Raw genomic sequence first — 23,720 nt, 5'->3', positions numbered from 1 at the left:
CACTTACAGCACCTTGGGGGATCGTTAATGGGGTCGCACTGGACAATAACTCCTGCTAGGCACTTCCACTCCCCTTGCCTGTACTACTTTTACAGGCTGAACAAGAGGATGAATGGAGGGAGCGTGAGGAGGAGGAAGAGAAGAGCATCGGAGCGGCAGCATCCTTCAGCCTTTTCAAAGTCAGCTAGGCGGCTATTAACCTTGGGTTGGACTGCATCGAGCAAAAAATTATTACGCAAAGTTATAATTTTATGGTGGTGGGGGAGCGGTACAAATAAATTCAGGCTGGTGGGACAGGGTAATTGGAAGGCCTAGTAATAGGGTCCCCCCAAATGAACTCAGGTGTGAGGGGAGAGAGAAGTTCTCGCCCTCCTCCCCCAGGTGATTTATCCGTCATTCTTTCAGGCCTGGGGAGTGACTCATAGCCTTCAGCCACTTGGGCACACAGCCCAGTGCTGTTAATTATGTGCCGATGCTGGGAGGAATTGAGGCAGGAAGGAGGAGAGGAGGGAGACTGTGGGAAGAGGGGGTAAGGGAGGGATAAAGCGAAGCTGGCTCGTGGCCCCCCATTTCAGGGGGCCTCTCCTCTAAAGCTCTTGAGCCGCACAGATGACAGTGAGCAGGGCGGAGGAGTAGCAAATGGGTGAGAGGTGCCAAGCTCGGGCGCTTTATCTCGTTAGCAGCCTTAAATGCCACGCTGACGCTGCCTCCGATCTGTCACTCCAGCTATTGGTCTCTGAGGGATTTGAGAGGTTCTCAGCGAGTTAAGAGAGGCATTTCCAACCTGCATTATGCTTAATGGGAGGTGGAGAGGCCAGCAGGCTTATGGATACAGCAGAAGGTATCAGGACCGAAATGCCAATTGAAAAAACATTTTTCATATTGCAAGTTCAAACTTCATGAGCTTCATGAATAAAACAGACTGCACTGACTGAACCCAAGATTCTAATGCACGGTCATCTTAAAGAACAAGGCCTAGAAGATGAATAATGATCCCTTTTACAGCTTTGGATGCTCTTTGACACTGATATCAGAAAACAAAGCACAAGTTAATAAAGATATTTTTTTTATTTTAGAACAACATGGGTTTGAATCCTGTTTGTTTTCTAAGAATGTAACTTGTGACCTGAATCAGATCTAAAGGGGTTTTTATACCAATGCGAAGAGTCCGACTGCCTCCTTGATCTGTGTTTTTGGCTTTGGTGTGATTAATCGTACAAATGGGGATAACAGCGCAGAATTTGGGACAGTCTCTCCTCAAGACCAATCGTGGTGTTGCACTCAGTTTTACACAAAATATAACGACGTTTAAGAAGATCATTTGACACCTCCAGACACCTTACCATTTGCCGTGTTGATTGTCTATTTTTACAGAAATGATCAGAAAACTTTACTGGAAGCTGTTAAGGTGCTTTCAGACAGAAAGTGGTTGCCGCCACCGCCTCAACCCTTTTCAATGTAAACACGGCGGCAGCAGCGAGGCGAGGGAGGGTGGCTACTCTAGTGAACGTCCAGCGCTATTTGGTGGTGCATTAGGAGTTCATGACAGTTCAGCTTTTTCAACTTGCTGCCACAGCATGCCGTGTTACCGTGGCAACCATAGAAAAATACAGTGAGTGAAACAATCCAAGAGCTGATTTTTCTCTGACTTTCCCCAGACTTATCATAGACCTCATCACCGGCAGAGAACAGACAGATCAATGAGGAGTAACTGTATTGGAGCAACATCAGGTTTAATGTCTGATGTCCACGGTTCAGTTCAGACCTCTGAATCTTTGAACCACAGTCTCATTATTCATTATTTTTTGCTGTATTTTTTATCTAATTTATTTGTTTTGTCACAAGCATCCATGATTGGCCGGTATCATCCTTGAGTTCAGAATCGTTACACTCCTGGGTCAGGGACAGAAGTGACTGAACCACATTAAAAATAGGAATAAGTATCAGAATCACTTCGAGGAGACAAAACGTTGGATTGGTGAATCCCTACTTAAAGAGTAGGATCTGGATTTCACTACATTCCTCTCACTGCTGTCAACTTTTGTCTGAGACAGCCCAAAATCACACAGTCTATAGTGGCCTCAAAGCTAACAGTCCATTAAATAAATGAGCAATAAGCATTTCATTAGGACATAAATCTAATAATTGCACAAGGATTAGATTAACATGACTATGAATAATTCACCTCTTTGGTTTTTTTTGTGTTACAGCTCAAAGTGTTGGGAGGAGTATGTTAGTGTGTAATAAGAAATCACACAGATCGACTGGAACGCATTGTTGCCATTCCCAACACTCGCTCTGTATTAGACCGGCTACACAAGTCTTGGATTGGACAACGTCTGTGTTCAGGGCCAGTCCGTTTTCACACTGAAGTCTGCCAGAAAATAGGTTCGTTTTTATCAAGGCACAAATCTTTTCTCTCTCTCTTTCTCTCATCCTTCTCTTCCTCTTGCTCTCAGAGAGCTAATTATTTCTCCCCCCGTTTAGAGCCAACTGTTTCTGTCATCTGTCTCTGTAATGACCTCTGCATGCATGCATGCATGCACACACTCTCACTCGTTCTCCTTCACACACACACACACACACACACACACATTTACACAGAACCCTCACTAACACTCAGACACACCTTTGTGGAGAAACCACAGATGTACATACAACATGTATGTTCATGCAACAGATCTGTCTATTAAAAAGGATGCCACTGGCTTAAGTGCAGTTACTGATGTGTGCTGAAATGACTGGTTGATCAAACATTTATGACTGAAATGATCATTTAGTGAACCGGTCAATCATCAGAATTTTTTTATCGAGATATAATATTGTGTAACAAATATCTTTGGGTTTTGGAAGCAATATGTGGATGCTAGCACTATATAGTATAGTGCATATTTTGTATATTGAACAATTAAATAATTTACGACTGCAACAATTATTTCCATCAATAATTATTTGGTTGTTGTTTTTTTTTTGATTAAGCATTTGGTCGATAAACTGTATTTAAAAAAAAAAGTTGAAAAAAAAATCCTAAATCTCGAGGTGACGTCTTTTCAGTCCTTTCATCTTACTCCTTTTGTCCAAGTGAAATATTCAATTAACAGTGAAACTAATCAGAGAAATGCAGAAAATCCTCTCAGGCTGGAAACAGCAAATACTTAATGATTAACTGATTATCAACACTTTTGGTGACACATTGTTTCACATCCAATTTCTTACTACATTGATTAACGGAAAGAATATTTGTCATATTAATTGATAATGAAAATACTCTTTAGTTGCAGCTCTGTCCCCATGCCTGGTATCCAGTACTCACATACACACCGTACATATACACTCCAGAATACCAAACACCAAAACCCTGAGGCTGTCTTAAATCTAAAAACCAAACAAAAATAGAATAAACTAGTTTTTTTTCTAATTTAAAAGTAAACTAAATCAAAATAAAAGAACTAAGCACAACCAAATGAATTTGCACGTACTGGCCACCTCTGCTCGTCTTTCTTCAGGACTGGAAATTAAACGTTAGAATGGGTAAAAAAAGTAGCGAGAAAAGTTTTCAAGCAATTCAAGGTAACAAAAATTCTCCATTTGTAAATGTTATATTTGTCGGTTAAATTCTTTATTTTTCTAATTATTTTTGCGATTTTAATGCAATTTCAGGTTTCCTAAATGTCTTTCAGTGTCTGATATTTGACAGTTATTGGTCAATACAAATCAACTGAGACTTCTTCAGCCCTTTGTCTTAAAATCTACATTCATGAGGGATTCATTGAAAAAGAAGGGGTGTGTCTCAACACACTGGTTTTAGGACTGACAGCAAACCATTGACATGAAGAGGTTGAAGTTCGCAAAATGTTAGATTCAGTCTGAATATTACAATGCATGACCAAACACTGCAAAGTTAAGTCAGAACCTCCACAGATGGTTGGTAATATTAACAATCTGCTCTTCTTGATTGGGACTGATGAGAACAATATGGCCTATGTGACACTTTCAAGATGAATATTGAATATCAGATCCTTTTTATAAAAGATTTTAAAATGGCCTTGAAATGCAACTGCCACATTCCCTGGGTTGGCAACAGTGGGACAATTCTTTATTTGAAATTGTCCTGATGAACGAATCTGTGGCCCGAATCCATGCAGCCAGTCTTAAAGGTTCATATAGTATAAAAAGGTAGCTGTCCATGTGTTATTTTATTATAAAGCAGGACTAGGTTCTATATCATTACTGTGAAAGTATCAAAGTGCTTAGTCCACAGAGAATGCACACAGCCTGTATTCATAAACTGAGCCTTAAAACCAGCCGTCAGGACACTTGCAACTTTGTGATGTCACAACAAAGCAGTCACAAGCCCTCAGCCACGCCCACCTGGACCCACCATCCAACCTTTCAGGATTTGGTTTCTCTGAGTGTTTACCTGAAAACTGCTATATTTTTATTGGATCACTCAGAAAACAGTCAGCCAATCAGAAGAGAGGCTCAGAAAACTGCAAAACTGAAAGCAAACTATGAAATGTGACTGAAAGCTCAGGGAAAGGCTTTTAAATTTACTTTTGTTTAGTTTTTTTTTTAATTTTGTTTTGGTCAAACTAATGCATATCTAAATCTCTTTGTACACACATGGTCTTGATGACCATATCGATATATGCTTGTTCATAATACGTAACCTTACACTATGGGAGAGTGGTGGGTTTATTATGTACTCTCTGATCATAAGAGAAAACTCCACTCTTAGCTACATTAGCAAGAAATATGGACCACCATTTAAACTTCATTTGTATCTTTGATCAGTAACTAAAAATGAGCAAAAAACATGCATTTTTTAACCCAGCTTCAAATTGATAATAAGTTTAATTCATTCAAAGTACATAGAATATTTTTGTTTTACTTATGTTTGCTTTTTCAGTTTACCTACAATAGCATTTTAAAATTCCAACGTATGGTGTGATCTTGTCCATTGCTATAATTACTTAGCCCAGCAGATGTAGCATCATGTATCTCATTCAGTAGATAGCAGGATATTTGCACAACACTTTGCTCGTATTATTATCAAAAAACAAAAAGATAAACAGGCAAACAAACTACCGCTATGAAATAAATGAGCCGGATTAAGGGCTTCCTGTCTCCTGTTAGAAAACTTCCCTTCCACCCAGCTTTAAATGTGTTACCTGTCATGAACTGTTTGTCTTACCTGGTTGTCAAATTTCAGAGACTGTGTGCCCACGAGGAAACGAATGGCATCAGTTTCAGCTGTCTGGGCAGTAAGTGCCCGTGCCTGCAGAATAGATACAAAGGAACATTACTGTCCATTCACATAAACACGTTTTAATGAACACAAAAGAACAGACTAGAATAGAGCTAACGTTAGCTGTCAGCCAGGGAAATAGTAGTGAATGGTTTGAAAGTGTAGCATCAATACGTACCTGAAATTCCAGACCATAAATGACAGGAGCGTCATCCTCCATTTTCGGTTTGTTAACAGGGTTTACGTTTTCTTGTCCCTTTTTAAAACGACGTGAATTACGTTGAAACTATCATAAGTAATTGTGCTACTGTGTGCAGACTGTACAAAACACAACACAGTAGCCGTACTTCCGCGATTCAAAAACCGGGGGAAAAAAAACCGTGTGACTATTATACGTAACGACAGTCCTGCAACGTTATATAGGCTAGTAAAAGTACGTAGAAGACGCCAAGAATACCAATAGCCGCGGTGGTGTGAAATTTGTCCGCCGTGGAGCACCGTACATGTAGCTTTCCTGTGGAACCCTATGCTGGAATCCCTAGCTGTCAGTCTGGAGTAAGGTAAGAAACATAGTCGTGTTTGTGTTTAAGTTCTTTATTTGTCTGTCATTGCGTAGTGGTATGAACAGCATGGTAGTTATGTTCGTTGATTTTTAAAGCTTGGCCAGCTATTAGTGAAGTGTGTATTTGACATTTACAACCAGCTGCTCAGCTAATTTAGCTTACTGTAGCAGCCCATCGGCTAATGTAGCATTAGCAAGATAGCTTGAATCAAACAGACAACAATCCCCGAGATCCTGATTAACGGCTCTTTCGTGATAGGATTTTAAGCAAACTGACTCGTTCACGGTAGCCGTAGCTCGGTGCTGACGGTAAGAGCTTGTAAAAATTAGCGTTTGTTTACACAGACAGGAAGTGACTAAGGCAGATGATGTATAGTGATTTGCAAGAATATAGGTGGTAACGTCTATATCTGTGTTTTCATTGTGCAGAGGAGTAAGATGGATAGTGGGGAGGCTCCTGCTCAGCGCCCAGTCACCTTGGACATCACAGTGGAGGATGTAAACAAGGACACTCCAGCTCCCCTGGAGCCAACCTCCAGTCAGACCCCTTCCAGAGACAGCATCCTACCCCAGGAAGACAGCATCGACTTAGGCGGGGAGTTTGCCACCCCACAGGAGGACAGCAATGCCACACCATCAGAAAGCCTGATGGACAAGCTCAACGACCAGATGATGGAGAGTGTCATGATTTCTGACTCACCCAATAACAGTGAGGAGAATGATGTGGCTCCCATTGACTCTTTTCTGGATGGAGTGGAGGAGGAGGAGGAGGAGGAGGAGGAGGATGCAGGAGAGACCTCAGGAGACAAAGAGGAACAAAGTGACACTGCACTAAATACAACTGAAATTAAAGTTTCAGTGGAGGAACAGGTGAAAGATGGTTCTGAAGAGGAAGTAGAAGAGGACACAAAGAAGCAGACAGACACACAAGAGCAAGTCACAACCGATGCTTCACCCCCAGGTGACGCACAGAGTCCATCTGGTCTTAAAAGTGAGGAACCAGCACCACAGGCAGTCAGAGGGACTAGTCTGAAAGTCGAGCCTGTACCAGTGTGCACCATATTCAGCCACGGCAGCCAGCCAAAGTCTTTGGTTCCTGACGGTTTCCAGCCTACTCTCATCAAGTCCCCCAGCTTTAGCATGGGGAGCGGTGGGGTAAGCGATGAGGCAGTGACCCCCAGCAAGCTGACAGCCCCCCTTGTGTGCCAGCCCAGCCCCAGCCTCAGTAAGTTCTTCACTGACAATGGACAGGCCAATCCAGCTTCTGACTTCTTTGATTCCTTTACTGTCCCCTCCTCCTTCATCTCCGTTTCAAACCCCAATGCAGAGATCACTCCAGGCAGCCCTGCGCCCATAGCCCCTACCCCTGACTGCCAGCTCTCTTCCACTTCTTCATCCATCTCCACCTCCGGGGGGCCTTTGGACTCTAGTACTCTCACCCATAGCACAGTGTTTTGCCCTGGCCCTACCGACACAACAACCACTAACACCCAACCTCCTCCACCCCAAATAGTCCCAGCTCCTACTCAAGCTCCCACTACAGCCCCTGCCACTCAGCCGCAGCCCTTCAACCAGCTCCAAGCTGTATTCTCTGGCAACGACGATCCGTTTGCGACAGCATTGAGCCTGAGTGAGGTGGACAGGCGCCATGATGCCTGGCTGCCATCTGAGGAGACCAGGAAGATGTTGATCTCTGTGGCCACCCAGCAATACAGCCCAGCCTACACAGAGACCAACAGACTTACCATGCCTGGACTCAAGTTCGACAACCTGCAGGTAAGACAAGCACTGCTTATTATACATGTGTCTTAAGAAAGCCCTGAGAGAAAGTTCTAATTTTATAGTATGTCAGTTTGCCTTTTTGTAAATGGGCACTACACTAATTTTACACTTGTAAAGTTTACTTTACTCATCATGGGTATTACAACTCAGCCTGTGAAAACAGTTGTATCATTTCCTCTGTGACCTACAGAGAACTCTTTAAAACCACCCTAAATCACTGTAGTAGTCCTTTTACTAAATGTGAACGCATTTTTTGCTTGATTAAACAACTATATCAGTTATCAAAGTTTTGGCTGATTAATTTTCTGAGGATCGCCTAATCAACTAATAGATTAATTGTCTCACCTCTAGTATTAGTAAGTCTGGTCAAAACACTCAGCTCTAGCATCTCAGTTTGGACACATTCTCTATGCAAAACTGCTCGAACCCTTATAATATGTTGACAGCATTCAGTCTATTATGGCAAGAAATGTATTAGCCTTATGCTCCACCTGATGATCTTGATTTATTTTATGTGTTCTTTTGTCTGTCACACAAAGACAGTGGTTTCAGGCAGTATCTCTTGCACAACACATTGTCTGGATACAGTGAACACACATACACATGGCTTTCCACGCTCCTCCATATCATGTTTTTTTTCTCCTAAACATCCTCTGAGATCTTTCAACAGCAACATTTTTCTGTAATAACTACCCTGATGAAGCAACAATTTACTTATTTATTCAAGCTGAATCTTATGTTGTGCGTCCACCTTCCAGCTCAGATTGTGTTCATTATCCCCTCAGAATGTGTTTGAATGCCTGCTTGAATAAATGAATAAAAGTCACGTATTTTTCCGTCATCTTGGTTTTTGCCCACTAACAACCAGTCTTCAACAAACAAATTAGAGCCACTCCAAAGCTGAATTAAAGATAGCGTTTTATGTCGTCTGTTTTTTGTGCCATTCCTCTTAGGGCTGGTTATTGTGTTTATTATCTGTGATTCTGTCCAAACTCGGGGATGTCCAGATTAAAGCTTTTTTCTGTCCCCAATCCATTTTTATTTAATGCAGAGGAACTACCAATAACAAGTCATGTTCTTCTGATATTTTGAAATCTTGCTGTTAGTACACAGGTTCTGAATGTAAATACAGCATTACAACTCTGAAGGCTCTTGATGTGAAATCCTGTTGTGTCCTGTTGAATTCAAATGTGTTTTCATGCAGGGTGATGCTGTGAAAGACCTAATGCTTCGTTTCCTGGGAGAGCAGGCAGCCATGAAGCGTCAAGTTCTCACTGCCAACTCTGTGGAGCAGTCCTTCACAGGCCTCAAACAGCTCGTCGTAAGTCATTCACCCTACTTTTTTTATTCATTGTGACATCAAAACATGATGTTGTAGTATAGTCATTATTTAAGCTTTGTTGCTCATTTTTACGCATTTGTTTTTTCATGTATATTTGTATATAAGATTTGCATGCAGTTGAAACAACCTGCTAGCTTCGCAGTTTATTCTTGACCTTGGAAATGGCTGTTGACAAATAACTCACCCCTCAAAGTTCACTTACTCGCTTGTGCTAGAGCACAGAGCTAGAGCTTGGGACTTTGTTACACTGTCTTCATCAGGAGACAAATTTTGCTTAGTTGACATTTGAAAACATTTCTGTGATTCTCAAAATCTACGGTTCAATGACAACTGAGCCCCAAGTCCTCCAATCTGAACAACCATATAGGTCATATACGTACCGTTGCCATGGTTACTGTAATAACAGTCATGGCATGGTTAGGTTTAGGCACAAAAACTACATGGTTATGTTTAGATCGTGATTCAGGTTAAAAGCAGTGCTTCCTCAACATTACACAGTCTTTTTGTTGTCATGGTTACAATAATAACAATGTGGTTAACTTTGTCGAACGCTCATGGGTAATAGAAACAACATCAATGGCTGGTTTCACATGGGAATCCTGTCTCATATTCATCCATCCACCACAACCTGGACTTTGTCTCTCTTTTTACTACGTCACCGCACTTTTCCCTTTGCTCCTGTCATAAATACTGCGACCACTAGATCTCACCTAGCAACAAAACGTAACGATGGGACATAATAACCTGCTGCACAGACGACCTGTGGGCTCGTTTTTTACAGGAGGATAGTCTCCAACTGAGCTATCTTTATCTCCCAATGAAGACCATGTAATATGGCTGGAAGATCCAGGTGGCCCTTGAGAGGAGATTGTTTTCTCTCCAACTTCCTAGCATGTTTAAGTTAAATCATATAATAATAGGATATCTCATACCACAAGCAATTTTATGTAATTCACACACAAAAAAGATACAATAAAAATACAGACCTGCCATACGGCTTCAAGGTTTTTACACCACAACTTTGACAGTGGTCACATTCCCCACCATACATACAAACATTACACACATTCATACCATGTTCAGTGGACTAAAACAAAGCCTGCCCCAAAACATGGATGACTTGAATCATTAGTTGGAAGAGCACCTGAATTTAACTTCATGTTGATCTGTATGTGCAGCCAGTCTGCAGTGTACCTGAGCGGAGGCAATGAAAAGCATACCATTTCCCATAATTCTAGGTAATGGGAGTCATGAGTAATAATTTTGCCTATTTTTAAAAGGTAAAAAATATTTATACATAAGAAAAAGCAGGCAATCCAAGCATATTACAAAATGAAATAATATTTGAAGCAACCCACAGCTCAGATTCAACTTGGAAGAGTTCCATTTCAGGTGCAAGCCCCAGGCAGCTACAAACCTAAATTGTCAGATTTTGAACCTATATTTATAAAAGAGGTTACACTTGGGGCATTTTTAAATCTTGTGTCATGCTACTCAACAACTCTAACAGCTAAAAAGCATCGCTCTCGTGCTTGTACATGTGCAGCAGGTGCTTTCTAAGAACAGTACATCATTTTCTTGAGGTAAATGACAAAACCGCTGGTAGATTACTACAGCACTAGCTTCCTGTGGTGTCTGCAGCTTGTCTGACCTTTTGACAGTCAGTGATTGCACTGAAACTGCTGCGTGGTTAGGCCTGACTGAAAACAGTGAATCATTTGTCTCATTTCTCCCCATATTTTATTTCTTCTCATACCAAGCTTCTGTCTTTGTGACCGTACAGTCTCATCTCATTCCCTCTCCTGCTGCTATTTATCTCTGCAGCCCTCATGTGTTCCCTCCATCATAATTTCTGACCCACAAATGACCCTGAGAGACAGTTGTTATTTAAAACATATACACAGCAGCAGCAGACAGTGTGATGGAGAGAGGGGAAAGAGGAGAGGAGGGGTGGAGTGGAGAGGTGGCGATCCACTCGGCTCACAAGTTCTTTTCTCCTGCTGTGCCCATGTATTATGCATGGGATTGCTGTGCATATTTCAAGGGCCTTCTGGACTTGGTGTATATACACACACACAAGATGGTACTTTCAGCTTGCCTTCAACTGCACTATATGGTGTGTGTGTGCGTGTGTGTGTGCGCGTGTGTCTGCGTGTGTCTGCATGTGCTTGTGTAAGAGGATCACACACTGTCTGCCAATTGGTGTGGGTGGCTCCCTGGAGCAAAAGGCAAGAGAAAGGAGAAAGACGGTGAGCCAGGAAGGTAACATGGGCCTACAGGAGAGATGTCACAGAATGACAACGTTGTGTGAGTGAGAGATCTGGAGGCAGAGGAGGGCTTCACCCGGCCCTAAGCACACACACAGGCACACTTTCGGCTGTGTGTGGGAACTTCTAGGCACCTCGCGATTAGATTTCCTGATTATTTGAAGTAAATTAATATGAACATCGGCAGAGGAATCACAAAATAAAAAAGGAGCTTAATTTCAGAACTAAATTCAATTTAGTTTATCTTTCGATTACAACTTAGTTATTTCTAGTAAGTTATCAAGGCATTTAGTTGGGAATCACTTAATAAGAAACCTAATTATACAAAATGCAACAGCAGCAACCTGCTGTTTCTCCTCCAGCTACAGGTGGAAACGGAAATTTTTTGCTTGTGTGTGTTTCGGAAATACTTGGTCGGCCCATTTTATCGGCACCTTTTAAAGCTGAGATAAACTTGTCTTTGCTCTCTGACGATATATCTTTGGCATTCATCTACTGCATTTAATTTTTTTTTATTTTTATGTTTTGGCTACTTACCGGTAGACATAAACTTATTCTATACATCTGCAAGCTTATATCAGCTGATATATTAGTTGGGCGGATTCATTGGTCTAGCTCTACGTCCATGTGTTTTTACAGCAGGAGATGCAGATCACATTCTTCTTTCTTACTCCAACATACTGACCAAAAAATAGTTGTTTTGCACCTGTTTTACATTTCATCATTTGAAAATAAATTGTTTGAAATAATCATAACTTTGATTTGAAGTTGTCTCGCCAGTCCTAATATAAACCTGTCTTGCCTATCTCCTGTACTGTTGTTCTAAGACTCAAATGATGCTGTCATTCTGTACATTCATTAAAAACACATCTTTTTCTACCAATCTGTTTATTGACACAAAAATGATAGTGAAATGATTATTAGTTATTAGTGTGCATTTTTGTGCATATTGATAAGTTAGAGTTAGATGATGAAATGCAAGGACTGCTGCCACCCAAGATGAGATGATCTGCCTCCTAATTACTAAGGACCTAGTACAAAGGGAAAAACAACAAGGCAGTTACATTATCCAGTAGCGACAAAAACAGTTTCCTCCACTGACGTTTATTTCACATGAAAAATAAAACTAAATCAAAACTAACTATACAAATGGACAGAAAACAAGGAGTTCTGTGGTCCCCCCAGTCATATATCCACAATAAAAAAAACAGCATTTTTCTGCATCAGAAACCAGAGCTTTTCCTCCCTTTGGATTTATATTCATGTACAGAATACAGGAACAAAGACGAACGCACAATAAATAGCTTAGTATTGCTGATGTCTTAACTTAATTTCCTTGAAGTGATAGCGAATATTTGACATGGGGTTGTGTGAGGTACTCATACTTAGTCGGTGTATTACCTGCAGTAGATCTGGATCGGCGCACAGTTTAGCGAAGCAGCAGCACAGAAGCTGAGCAATGTCCTGCTGAGGACAGGGCCTTCTGCAAAAACACGCTGATCTGAATCTACTGCAGGTAATACACTGTCTATAAGTACCTCACACAACCCTACGTCAAATAACCCAAATGATCTTAACTCCCCACCCCTAGAACATTTATCTACGTACCTTTACGACAGAATTGAGAATCGCAAAGGAAGACCTACGACTTGCAAAACAACAATAAGAAACACAAATCCAAAGACAGTGATTGTTATTATTACAAATTTCTGTGTTGTATTTTTGAATGATTGTAATATTGGGTTGCACTTCTTGTTGGCTGGTTTACAACTCAATATTTCTTTGTTCTTTCTTTGTTTTTATTAATGGACAGATTTAACCACATAGCTAGTTAATGTTAGCTAACTGGCAGGGACAGACTGAATGAAGTATAATCTACACACTGTTCAGGCCTCTCATCTCGTACTCAGAAGTAATATCTCTTCAGTAAACCGAGAGCTCATATCAGTGTGCAGTCCTTTTTCAGTCTATCCCTCTTGTTGATGCAATCTTTAGATTCACTACGAGATAGCCAGTCAGCTAACCCTCCTGAGTCATGACATTACTGAAACTGCAGCAAATCCGTAGAGACTGTAACTATTAACGTAGCATTTTATGGTACTGTCTTGACTCATTAGCTCATTAAGCAGCTATCATCTGCGTTATTTTTGAATTTAGAATAACCTTTTTGCGCATGTTGTTATTAACTTAGTTTCCTCAAACTAGACATTTTACACATCATGCAGGTCTAACAGAAAAACTTTTAAGTTGCCACTGCATGCACATCACGTTTAGCACAGATGTACTTGTTTACTGAAAAAAGGATCAAATGCAAAGCTTGATTGAAGGAATTACATTTTTTTTTGGGGGGGGGGGATTTATGGTTAAGTTGCTGATTATTTTCTCAGTTAAGCAATCAATAATTTAGTCGGGGGAAAAATGGCAGTTACACTTTACTTAGTGCCCACGATAACGCCTTTAATTTGCTTGTTTTGTCCAACCAACAATCCTAGGACCAAAAGACATTAAACTGACTCTTGCTTAAAAAAAACTAAACACTTAAACATTTGAGAAGCTGGAACCAATTACTTAATTACCAAAGTAAAAGTATTGGAGCCCTTAAACCTCATTGACCCAGCGCTTAATTTTTCCTGAAAACTGTTGAAATTATAAAGTAAAGAGCTAAATTCTTGTTTATTCTACAAAGATCTTCTAAAATGGCCCGGACAAAATGATTAGTACCCCTTAGAAGTATAAGTAAGTCATAAGTAAGTGGATCAAGTAGACTATTCAGTTAGCATCACAGGTGTCTGCAATCTTATAATCAGTGATTCAGTCTTTTTAAAAATTAAGTAAAATACTCATTGTGCTATTTGGTGTCATTGTGTGCACCGTGGTGAACATGAACAAGAGAAAGAAAAGAGTTGTTTGAGGAGATAAGAAAATTATCGCCAAGGATGGTCATGGTAAAGGCTACGAGACCATTTCCAAGCAGCTTGATGTGCCTGCCACCACAGGTGCTGATATTATTAAGGGGTGTAAGGTCTATGGTACTGTACTCAACCTCCCTGGAAATGACCAGAAGAGGAAAAGAGATCCCAGATTAAACAGAAGGACAGTTCGAATGGTGGAAAAAAACTAAGCGTTACAGTCACCGCTTCACTTTAAGAGAAGATCATTCTTTATAGATGCTCTCAAGCTTATATGGCTGTCCTAGGGCTTCCAGAGCGCAGTGCCGTACATATATTAGCACCAGGAGAGATGGCTACCGTTTAGCTGTCAGACTCAGTTGAATGAGTGGGCTTACATTGAGGCCTTGGGCAAAATGGTGCACGTTCTCATTGTCCTCACGCCACTCAGCGTTTTGATTTATTTCAGCATTATCAACCTGCTCCAGGTCCCAGTTATAGTTCATTTAGTTGTGTGACAGAGACAATAACTACAATAACAGAACACTTCGCGGCTTTCCAAACAGAGATGCTTCCCCGCCATTACCAGGATCCACCCGGAAGTCTGGCATCACAATCAAGATGCTCATTTATTACATCATGCTCTTTTGGTTATTGACTAGCCAACCCCCCTCGTCAAACCTGACAACCAGTAATCAGTGTGGAGAGGTGCCATGACACAAAGAAAACTTCAAAAACGGATACAAGCTACCCTCCAAGATCAAGGTGCAACAGTAACCATTCACACCATACCTCACTTTTTGAATGAGAGCAGACTCAGTGGCTGACAAGGACAAACGTGCGGCAACGGCCCAAAACACTTTCCATTAGGAGAAACAAGCTGCAAATTCAGAAATACATACTAACAAACGAAACAAATACAAGAAGGAAAACGTGCTGCAGGAAGCCAAAATGAACAAAGCAAACACAAGCAAACACACTGCAAATACAGAAACGATGGAAAAACAAAAACACATGAACCTTCAAAACAAATGCAACAGAAAAAAACGCTGCGTTTCCAGACAACCCAGTGGAAGAGCTCCAGGCCTCTAGAGGGAGCACTCAGTGGATATGCAGCGTTTTTTCTGCTGCATTTGTTTTGGAGGTTCATGTGTTTTTGTCTTTACTGTTTCTGTATTTGGAGTGTGTTTGCTGTTCATGTTTTGGTTTTTTGGTTTCCTGCAGCATGACTTTTAATTTGCATCAGTCTCAGTTCTTGTATTTGTTTTGTATTTTTGTATGTGTTTTCTGTGTATCTGCATTGTTTAGGCATTTGCAGCTCGTTTCTCCTAATGGAAGTGTTTTGGGCCGTCGCAGCGTGTTTGCCCTTGTCAGCCACTTTACCATCGAGTATCACACACAGTATATATTGCACTGATCAACAGGTGGCACTGATGTGCCTAGAAAACACAGCAGTGTACCGGCAAAAGGCAAGGACTGTAAGTTAGCAAACGTGGATATAAATGATGCTGGTTTCAGCATGTTCAGGAAAACAGCTTTGCAAATGTTTTCTGAGGATGGAAATGCTGAATGTAAAGAGACCTCTGATCTTTAAGGACAAAATGTGTTGCTTTTAGTTAGTAGGTATTGACTTTTTTGTACAAGAGAATAGTAAAGAAATGTTATTATTATTTGATATTGCAAAGATCACGTCATGTACAGTAGATACACAGGTCAAATGTTCTTCTCACATAATTGTGATTGTGACGATACAAAATTGGTAGTTTTATATTTAATTCTAAACTGCATTACAAGTCTATGAAAAAGCCTTTGAATTTCCTTGATGAATTTTTATACACCAAGACTGTTGTTTATGCCTCTTATTGCAAATTAGCATGTGATGCCTTCCGGTCCTCATCACAGAGGCATCACCAGAATCTGTTTTTTCAAGACCAGGAAATCCTATTTGAAATTCTCTTTTTCACTGGGAGTCAAAAGGTCAGGGTGGGCCACAGAGCACCTCTCAGTGTCTTGTTTTAAAAACACCTCAACCGGGCAGATGTTTGCCAACACAGAGACTTGATCCCAGGGCCTCATGCCGAAGGACAGGTCTACTCACTGCATCGGCCACTGTGGGGCCAACAAACCCTGCTCAGTTTGGTCTTGATCAGAGCGGCCCCCATGTGATGAGTTTGCTGACCTAATAATCACTGAATCACTCCCACTGATGAACGGATCAGACACCATCTGCCATCTCCATAAACAACCATCTACTTGCATTCACATTTCTAAAATGCAGCAAATAAATTATGAAATTTCCAAACTTCAAAGATCAAGCAAAACTCATAGATCAAAGCTGTCGTAGGTGATGTAGCTCACTGAGCTAGGAGGGGAGGTTGAAATTTAGTAAATGAGAGGAAGCAGAATACACACACACACACACACACACATTCAAACAAACACAGAAAAGTGGAAATGTCAGTAAGCTCATGGCCATTAAAAGTGTACCCTGCTGAAGCTTGATTTCCCGTCAAGACGTCTGATCAATCACATAGAATCTGTGACTGCTGATACCTGACTGTACACAGTCAGTGCAAGTGTGTGTGTGTGTGTGTGTGTGTGTGTGTGTGTGTGTGTGTGTGTATGTGTGTTGCCATTCCTGTGTGTGATTGTTTTCACTTGTCGGGTATGAAATACATGTGTGTCCAAACTCTTAAAACATGTTTCATCTTATTCACTAATTGATGTCGGCTGTTGTCCTTAGTGTGTGTGTGTGTGTGTGTGTGTGTGTGTGTGTGTGTGTGTGTGTGTGTGTGTGTGTGTGTGTATTGCAGAGCTATACTATGAGCTGGCAGAATGAGTCATGCTGCAGAGCCAGAGTGTGACTGCACCCACTGCCACCACACACTCCCCCTGTTCATACGTACAGACATGCACATGCACGGTGAATGAGAATGCCAGTGTTGGGAGGTTTTTTGAAATGTAGTAGGTTACATATTAATAATTACCCTATTAAAAATGTAATAAATCATGTAGCTGTTTCAATTACTTCACCAAAGTAATGTAACTTATTACCTTTGATTACTTTTTTTTGTATTAGATTTCAGTTCAATTTAATCTGTTGGTGCCCTGTAGAGGTTTCACACTCTAATGACCTGTCCAAGTTAATCTTTAATGAAAACACAATGCTGAATGAAGTTAGTGGGTGTAATTATATGTCACATCTATCACCTATCTGACCTGCGTGTAGTCCTCAGATACGCCAACAGAAGACATTCCTGCACAGTCTAAAGATGCAAAGCAACAGAATGAATGTTGGATTTCACTATGACAACATTTTCATTAGTAACTGTAATTTTATGACATTTTTTGTTCTCAGGAGCTGCAATAGATTACAGTTACGTTTATTTTGTAATTTAACTCCGTAATCTCATTACATGTAAGTAGTACAAACACCCTGACACTGGACAATGCAAAGTGAATATGCTCACAATACACAAAAGCCTTGAGAAGAGTGTGCATCTGTATTCTCTTTCTCTCTCTCTCTCTCTCTCTCTCTCTCTCTCTCTCTCTCTCTCTCTCTCTCTCTCTCTCTCTCTCTCTCTCTCTTTGTCTCTTTGTATGTCTCTCTCCCCCTCATATGGTGATGCTGGACATCACTCCATCTCTGTAGGAAAGCTGCCATTACACACATAGAAACACACACTCTGATGAATCTTCATGTAGACGAAGACTTCACTTGCTTTTGTCGGGCGCACTGTAGCACTGCAACACACTGCTGAGAAGGATATGTCGAAATGTCCTCAATATATATTCAGGAAAATGCTTGGAGCACAGCTCTGTGCCTGTCGTTTCCATGTCATTTTAAGGAACTGAGTGAGAATCATACATGTAAAGCAACTACGGCTTTACAGCTGTTTGACTAAATTAGTCAGTGATTGTCTCTAATCAAACCATTCTTCATCCTCATTGAATTCAGATTGTTTTATAGTTCTGACCATCATTTCTACTGTTAACATCGTTCTCACCAACTTAATTCCTGACATCTGGAAATGCTGCCACATCGCTACAACAAAAGTCCAACTAAATGGAATGCAGCCATCATTCACATGTGTTCTTTTCCTACTGTCACATGTAAAAAACTCCTGTTAAAATCTGTTGTACTTAACCTTGCTGACAGGCAGTTTTTCTGTGCAATGAGCATTTATTACCAACATTTCAGGTTCATTTACTTCCAGTGAAATGCTTTAGATAATCTGTCTTTACTGTTGACTTGTTTACAGTCTGATTGTCTCACTGCTTGTGCTTCTTGCACCACTGGACTTTGTTGTTGTTTAGCCTCTGTGTCCCAGATAGTATGAAGATGGTATCGGAAATGAAAATAAGTGGTACCAAACCAGAATCTGAATTGTGCATGTATATTTTTCCTTTGTAATGATAGGAAAACCATTCCTTTTAGAAAATGTTGAGGTTGGATGTTCTGTGAACTGAGTTCGGTTGACTATCATGGCCTCATCTCTACTTCTCCCTTTGTCTTCCCAATGACCTCTCCTGTCCTCGCTGTGGTGTGGTCAGCAGTGGGCTAATCTCTGGCTCAGCACCACCCTGGGCTGGCCTCATCTGTCTCTCTCATTAGCAGTCACCCAACCCCCCCACCCCTCCTCCTCTCCTCCTGCCCCCTTCCCTCCTTCTCCTTCGTCTCTGTCTCTCTCCCTCTCCGTTGCCTCTGTACTACACACCGGAGACTCTCTCTTTCCTCCCACAGCATGATGCTGTCTGGGCCTGGGGCCAGCATGCGCGTGTGTGTGCGTGTGTGTGTGTGAGTGAGTGCGAGAGAGAGAGAGAGAGAGAGAGACCCACCTTGGCTGGGTCAGACAGACACACCCCCATAATCACTGCAACGACCCAGCTGCTGCATTGCACTTTGATATCATTGCTGTAACCTTTACTTGTCATTATCATAACCTTTTTACATAGCTGTCATTTCTGCCACCAGTTACACTTGCAAGCTGAGGTCTGGGTAATGCAACATCAACTTTTGCAGTGCTGAAGGGCACATTTAAACCGTAGCAGTAGTTGTTTTCACCTGGCTGTGTTTATGTTAGCTGCAGCCATATGATCAGACCTATTGTAAAAGTGCAGGAGGAGTTTAGCCTGTCGCTCTGCCAGCATAAAGAATAATTCCCATTTATAGACATCGGTCGTATTTTTGTGGTGCTATCATTCCTACTGCTGATCATAACTGTACTCAAGTTAATTGTAAGTAGTCAACTGCAGTGATCTTAAGTGACTCTGAGATCACAAAGTGACTGATGGTATGTCACTCTTGCTTAAGTGGCAAATGCTGATTATTAATAATATGCCACTGGTTATGGGATGACTTGCAAACAGTTACTTCACTTATGTTCCACTTAGGGATGCCCCAGTTGATCTGCCACTGATCAGTGTCGGCCAATTTTCATTAAAAATATGTGATAGGTAGATGGGCATTAATGCTTCTAGTCACCGATCACCTTACAACCGGCTGAGAGAAGCGCTGTGTGCTGTGGAGTGTAGACCCGCATCCCGCCTTGTTCACTGTGCCGGCTCGCAACAGGACACCAAAACAAAACAACATGTTGGCCGTGTGGAACTTTCACAAAGTGTGTGAGACTGATATAACGTACGCCATCTGCAATGTCTGCCAAAGATGATCGGGATCATTGATCTCACTCATTGATGATCAGTATCGATATCTGCAGCAAACCACTCCACTGGCACATACCACTCCACACCAGCATAATGACCTTTTTTACTGACATATGCCACTGCTGCAGCTTTTGGGCAGATAACACACTACATGTTTACAGCCACACTAGTCTGGTAGCTAATCTCTATGAAATTAAAAGGAATGACATTAATTTTGCAGGTATTTGGTCATAAAACCAAGTATTTGGCATATTAAAACTTTAACACGATGGCAGTACAGGAAAAGTCAGGGGGTGACCAAAGTTATTACAAATCACGCTGTGGTGCACATCAATATCTGTCAAAAAATGTCACGGTTGTCTATCCAGTAGTTAAAGTGTTAAAGTCTGGATCGAAGTGGAGGACTGACTGACCAGTCAACCAACCAGCCAGCATCACTAGAGCCATGTCTTAAGCACTTTTCCTTAGCAGGTACTGTGTTAAACTGGTAGCTGTTTCCATGAACAGTGGAAGATGGAAGCAAGGGCAAATAGCAAAGTTATTATACAAATCCATCATTTGTATAAATGGTGATGTATTCATCTCCATACAAGAGTTAACAGAAGAGACAAATCGGGGGTCACCCACTTTCGGTTGGACCTCCAAATAAAATGGTTTGGATAATCTGGTTGAAATTCCGGCTTGATACAACCATGGTGAAATACACTTCAACCGAAGTACTTGTCAAATGGTCAAACAGTTTCTATAACCTCTTCTCCCACACCACCTCCTCATCATCCTCCTCCTCCTCCTCCTCCTCCTCCTCCTCCTCCACCTTTTTTCCAGCAAGCCTATCCAGTTCACACAGTGACTGGCCGGGTGTGCAGAGGTGTTAGAAAGTGCATGTGATCTGAACTTCCTCTTTAAGCTTTGTTTTTTTTTCTACAAACAACTTCTGTCACTTTTTATTTGTATAAAATAATGTCTTCAGAAAGAGTGTCAGCATCACTATTCCCGTTTGAAAAATCATCACCACCTGTATATCCAGCTTTTCTGTACCACCTTTGCTTGTGGCTGTTCTGAACAAGTATAAACACTTCTGCGTCACATATGTTCGGACAAGACATCTTAATCAATCGTCTCATGGCTCATGTTTCACTTTGTCCCCAGATCTCAGCAGTAACTTCTGTATGAACGATGTGATCATAATTTCATAACCAAGTCGGTCAGCATCAGCTTTAGGTCTTGCAGTATTGGGAAAACTTGCTGTGTGTGCTGCACTTTGGGAGTCAGTGGTTGTGATTCAGGCCTGACATGGAACTTCTCTTGAATAGTGTCTTCAGCTGCAATCTCAGAGGGAAAGGGAAATGGGACATGCTGTTATTATTGACAACGAAACCATCAAAAGCTATCCAGTAACCCACTAGTCAATCAGTGGTTGATATTACCCGGTGGAGTATCACTTAGAAGTTGGAAGCTGTGTTGAACCATCTTAGGGAGTGATATGTAGAGTTCTCTTACAAGCCAAGAGCTAGTACGGTTTCTTCACATAATATATTATGCCAGTTTGTATCTCAGCATCTCTCAGTGATACTGTTTGAAGAGTCCAGCGATTGCCTGTGGGAGACAAAATGGCTGCTGTGCTAAGTTCATATCAGTACAGTATCCAAGCAGGCCGTCCTCCAGCTTGAGGGCAATGTTCTGTCCCAGTGTTTATAGACCAACTACAGAGGCATCAAAGTGAAGTTAGTCGCCATTGCAATGACTGGTGTGCACTTTTTGCATATCACTAATGTTTTTCTTTCCACACATCCTCTGTGTAATCCAAAATGCTGAGGCTTAATTGAAGAAGCACTGGAGCTCCCTGTGTTAACTAAAGCTGGTGTGTGGAAGCCTTTTTAAGTCTGATTCAGCCGGAGGCTTCGCATCTTGAGAGAGAACAAGTGGGCGTTCATTTGTTCATCAAGCTTTGTTATGCAGGGTTTTTTTTTTTTTTTTTTTTTTTAAAAGTCACCAAAGGAAAGGTGCACTGAACTTGCGATCTTCAACACAATTAAGAAGCCTCACCCCTTTTAAATTTCTGAGGAGACTAATTATGTATATGTGTTTTTGTGTGTGAGCGAGATAGAGGATGTAATTTGTGCACATTTCCCTTGCACACATTTGTCTAGGTGGGTGTTAGTATGTAGGAGTATGTGTGAAGCATTGTAATACCGCTGAAGTTAGACTTGTTAATTACAATCAATGAAGTTGTCTGAATGTACCTCAAGCATGTCCTCTCTTTAAGGTTAAGATATTGATAGGTGAATATCCATGATAAGATATACTGGCTTACTTGTCCACATCTTGCTCATTTGTCAAAGTGAAGGCCTACAATTTTCCTCTCAGTGTTACTGAAAATTTTTAGCCGCCTCAGTAACTCAGTGGATCTGAGTACTTACCTTTGGAGGTCTCTTGATCGCTGCTTTGTCAGCCAGTGGGGTCAAATCCGATTCCTTCTATATTATTTCTCTCATTTCCTTCTTCTTTTGTCTGGTGTTTTGTTCTGTCAGGAACAAAGGCAAGTCTACTACCCTACGCCCCCAAAAGCAAGCATCAGCAAACAAACGAAAATGGCCCTTACCCACTGTCGGGCTAGAGACGAGCCTACACGATCCCCAACACACACTTGTTTCACCAAGCCTCTGTCGTCAATTCCTCATTTAATATCAGTGGCAATAAATCACCACAGTAATTCTTCCTCATGTGATTTGGGGGGATCTGATTATGCCTTATTGCAGAGTCATTTTAGCTGAGCTCAATTATTAATCATCATCAGCCTATTGTTTTTCAATTTTTTTTGTCCTCCTACTGCCCATTCTGTGTTAATTGAAATCATTCAAACCTGGGGAGTGACAACGTGGTTTGTATGCATGATGGAATTTATGGCAAGCTATAATAAAGCACTTTGTACATCCTTAAATGTGGAATCAGTTTACCTGAACTTTTTAGCAAGGCTCTAGCAATGGTAATGTCAGTCAGTCAACCACTTTGCTCCAGACTGAGATATCTCAACAACTGTAAGGCCACACTTCTATGTTTTCATTTTAAAACGTATCTCTTTTCCTATGCTTTCAACTCCCATTCACACTAATCTGTTTTCTAGCCCCGAAAACGGCGAGTTTTGGAAACGCTGCTGGTCCCGTTTTAGTTTGATAACTAAGGTCAGCTGGACCCCCTAAGTTAGTAGACATAAGTGGTCTTCTGACTTGTGGTCAAAAGTGGATGGATCACCATGAAGTGTTATACAGATATCTGTGGTGCCCATAGGACGAATCCTTATACCTTCAGTGATCTTGCACCACTAGCACATTAAGGTTTGCTTTTAGCCAGTGAAATAACTCAGCATCTGCTAGATAGTTTGGCACGAACTTTTATACTGCCATCTTTAAGGTTCCAGTTCACTCACTGAGGGAGGGGCCCCCTGCCACAGGCTGCACTGCATACATTTGTAATTGTTACCAGTTTTGAATCAAACAAACATGATGATCCTTGCTTATTGTCCTATACAAGACTGTCGGTAGCAAGTATTACATTAGCAACAACAAGCACCAATTTATTGTAGATACGTAGGGTTGCCAGGTCAATTTAGCAAACAATGCATGAGTTTGGGGGCCCCCTGGTGGTTGTGGGGCCCTAAGCAGCTGCTTAGTTGGCTTACAGGGAGGGCCAGCTCTGCAGGAACACGATAGCAAAGGTCAGCGTGGTCTTTCCCCTGCTGTGTGGCTGCAGTAGAAATGCGTGTGATCACAGATCATAGCACATGGCTAAAGCAGTCTATACTGGGCCTGTGGAAAACATGCGATATTGAAAATCAGACTGTGTATGTCAGTCCCTGTAATGCATGCTGACAGCTGGAGACAGGACTCTGTGCATTCTAAATGTTAGATTAGCATCTTGAACACAGTCCAGTCGTTGATTGTTCTCTCTCTTTTCATCAGTGGGG

General features: G+C 41.4%; 2 protein-coding genes across 2 annotated transcripts in view; one reads left to right on the top strand and one right to left on the bottom strand.

Annotated features, from left to right (window-relative positions):
* Positions 1 to 5,596, bottom strand: part of eipr1 (EARP complex and GARP complex interacting protein 1) — a 65,598-nt gene extending 60,002 nt beyond the window's left edge. Inside the window, exons 1-2 of the mRNA XM_023394699.2 lie at positions 5,427 to 5,596; positions 5,195 to 5,278 (exon numbers count right to left, since the gene is read on the bottom strand). Coding sequence (XP_023250467.1) covers positions 5,195 to 5,278; positions 5,427 to 5,468 — 126 coding nt within the window. The 5' untranslated portion in view covers positions 5,469 to 5,596. The remainder of the gene's footprint in view (positions 1 to 5,194; positions 5,279 to 5,426) is intronic.
* Positions 5,597 to 5,728: 132 nt separating this feature from the next.
* Positions 5,729 to 23,720, top strand: part of trappc12 (trafficking protein particle complex subunit 12) — a 38,981-nt gene continuing 20,989 nt past the window's right edge. The window contains exons 1-3 of the mRNA XM_023394744.2: positions 5,729 to 5,808; positions 6,240 to 7,586; positions 8,797 to 8,913. Of these exons, the coding sequence (XP_023250512.1) occupies positions 6,249 to 7,586; positions 8,797 to 8,913 (1,455 nt within the window). The 5' untranslated portion in view covers positions 5,729 to 5,808; positions 6,240 to 6,248. The remainder of the gene's footprint in view (positions 5,809 to 6,239; positions 7,587 to 8,796; positions 8,914 to 23,720) is intronic.

Source organism: Seriola lalandi, unplaced genomic scaffold, assembly GCF_002814215.2.
Source record: "Seriola lalandi dorsalis isolate HSWRI2012SDOR001 ecotype SW California unplaced genomic scaffold, Sedor1 jcf7180002054953, whole genome shotgun sequence".
Taxonomy (NCBI): Eukaryota; Metazoa; Chordata; class Actinopteri; order Carangiformes; family Carangidae; genus Seriola; species Seriola lalandi.
This window is presented reverse-complemented; position numbering and strand designations above follow the sequence as displayed.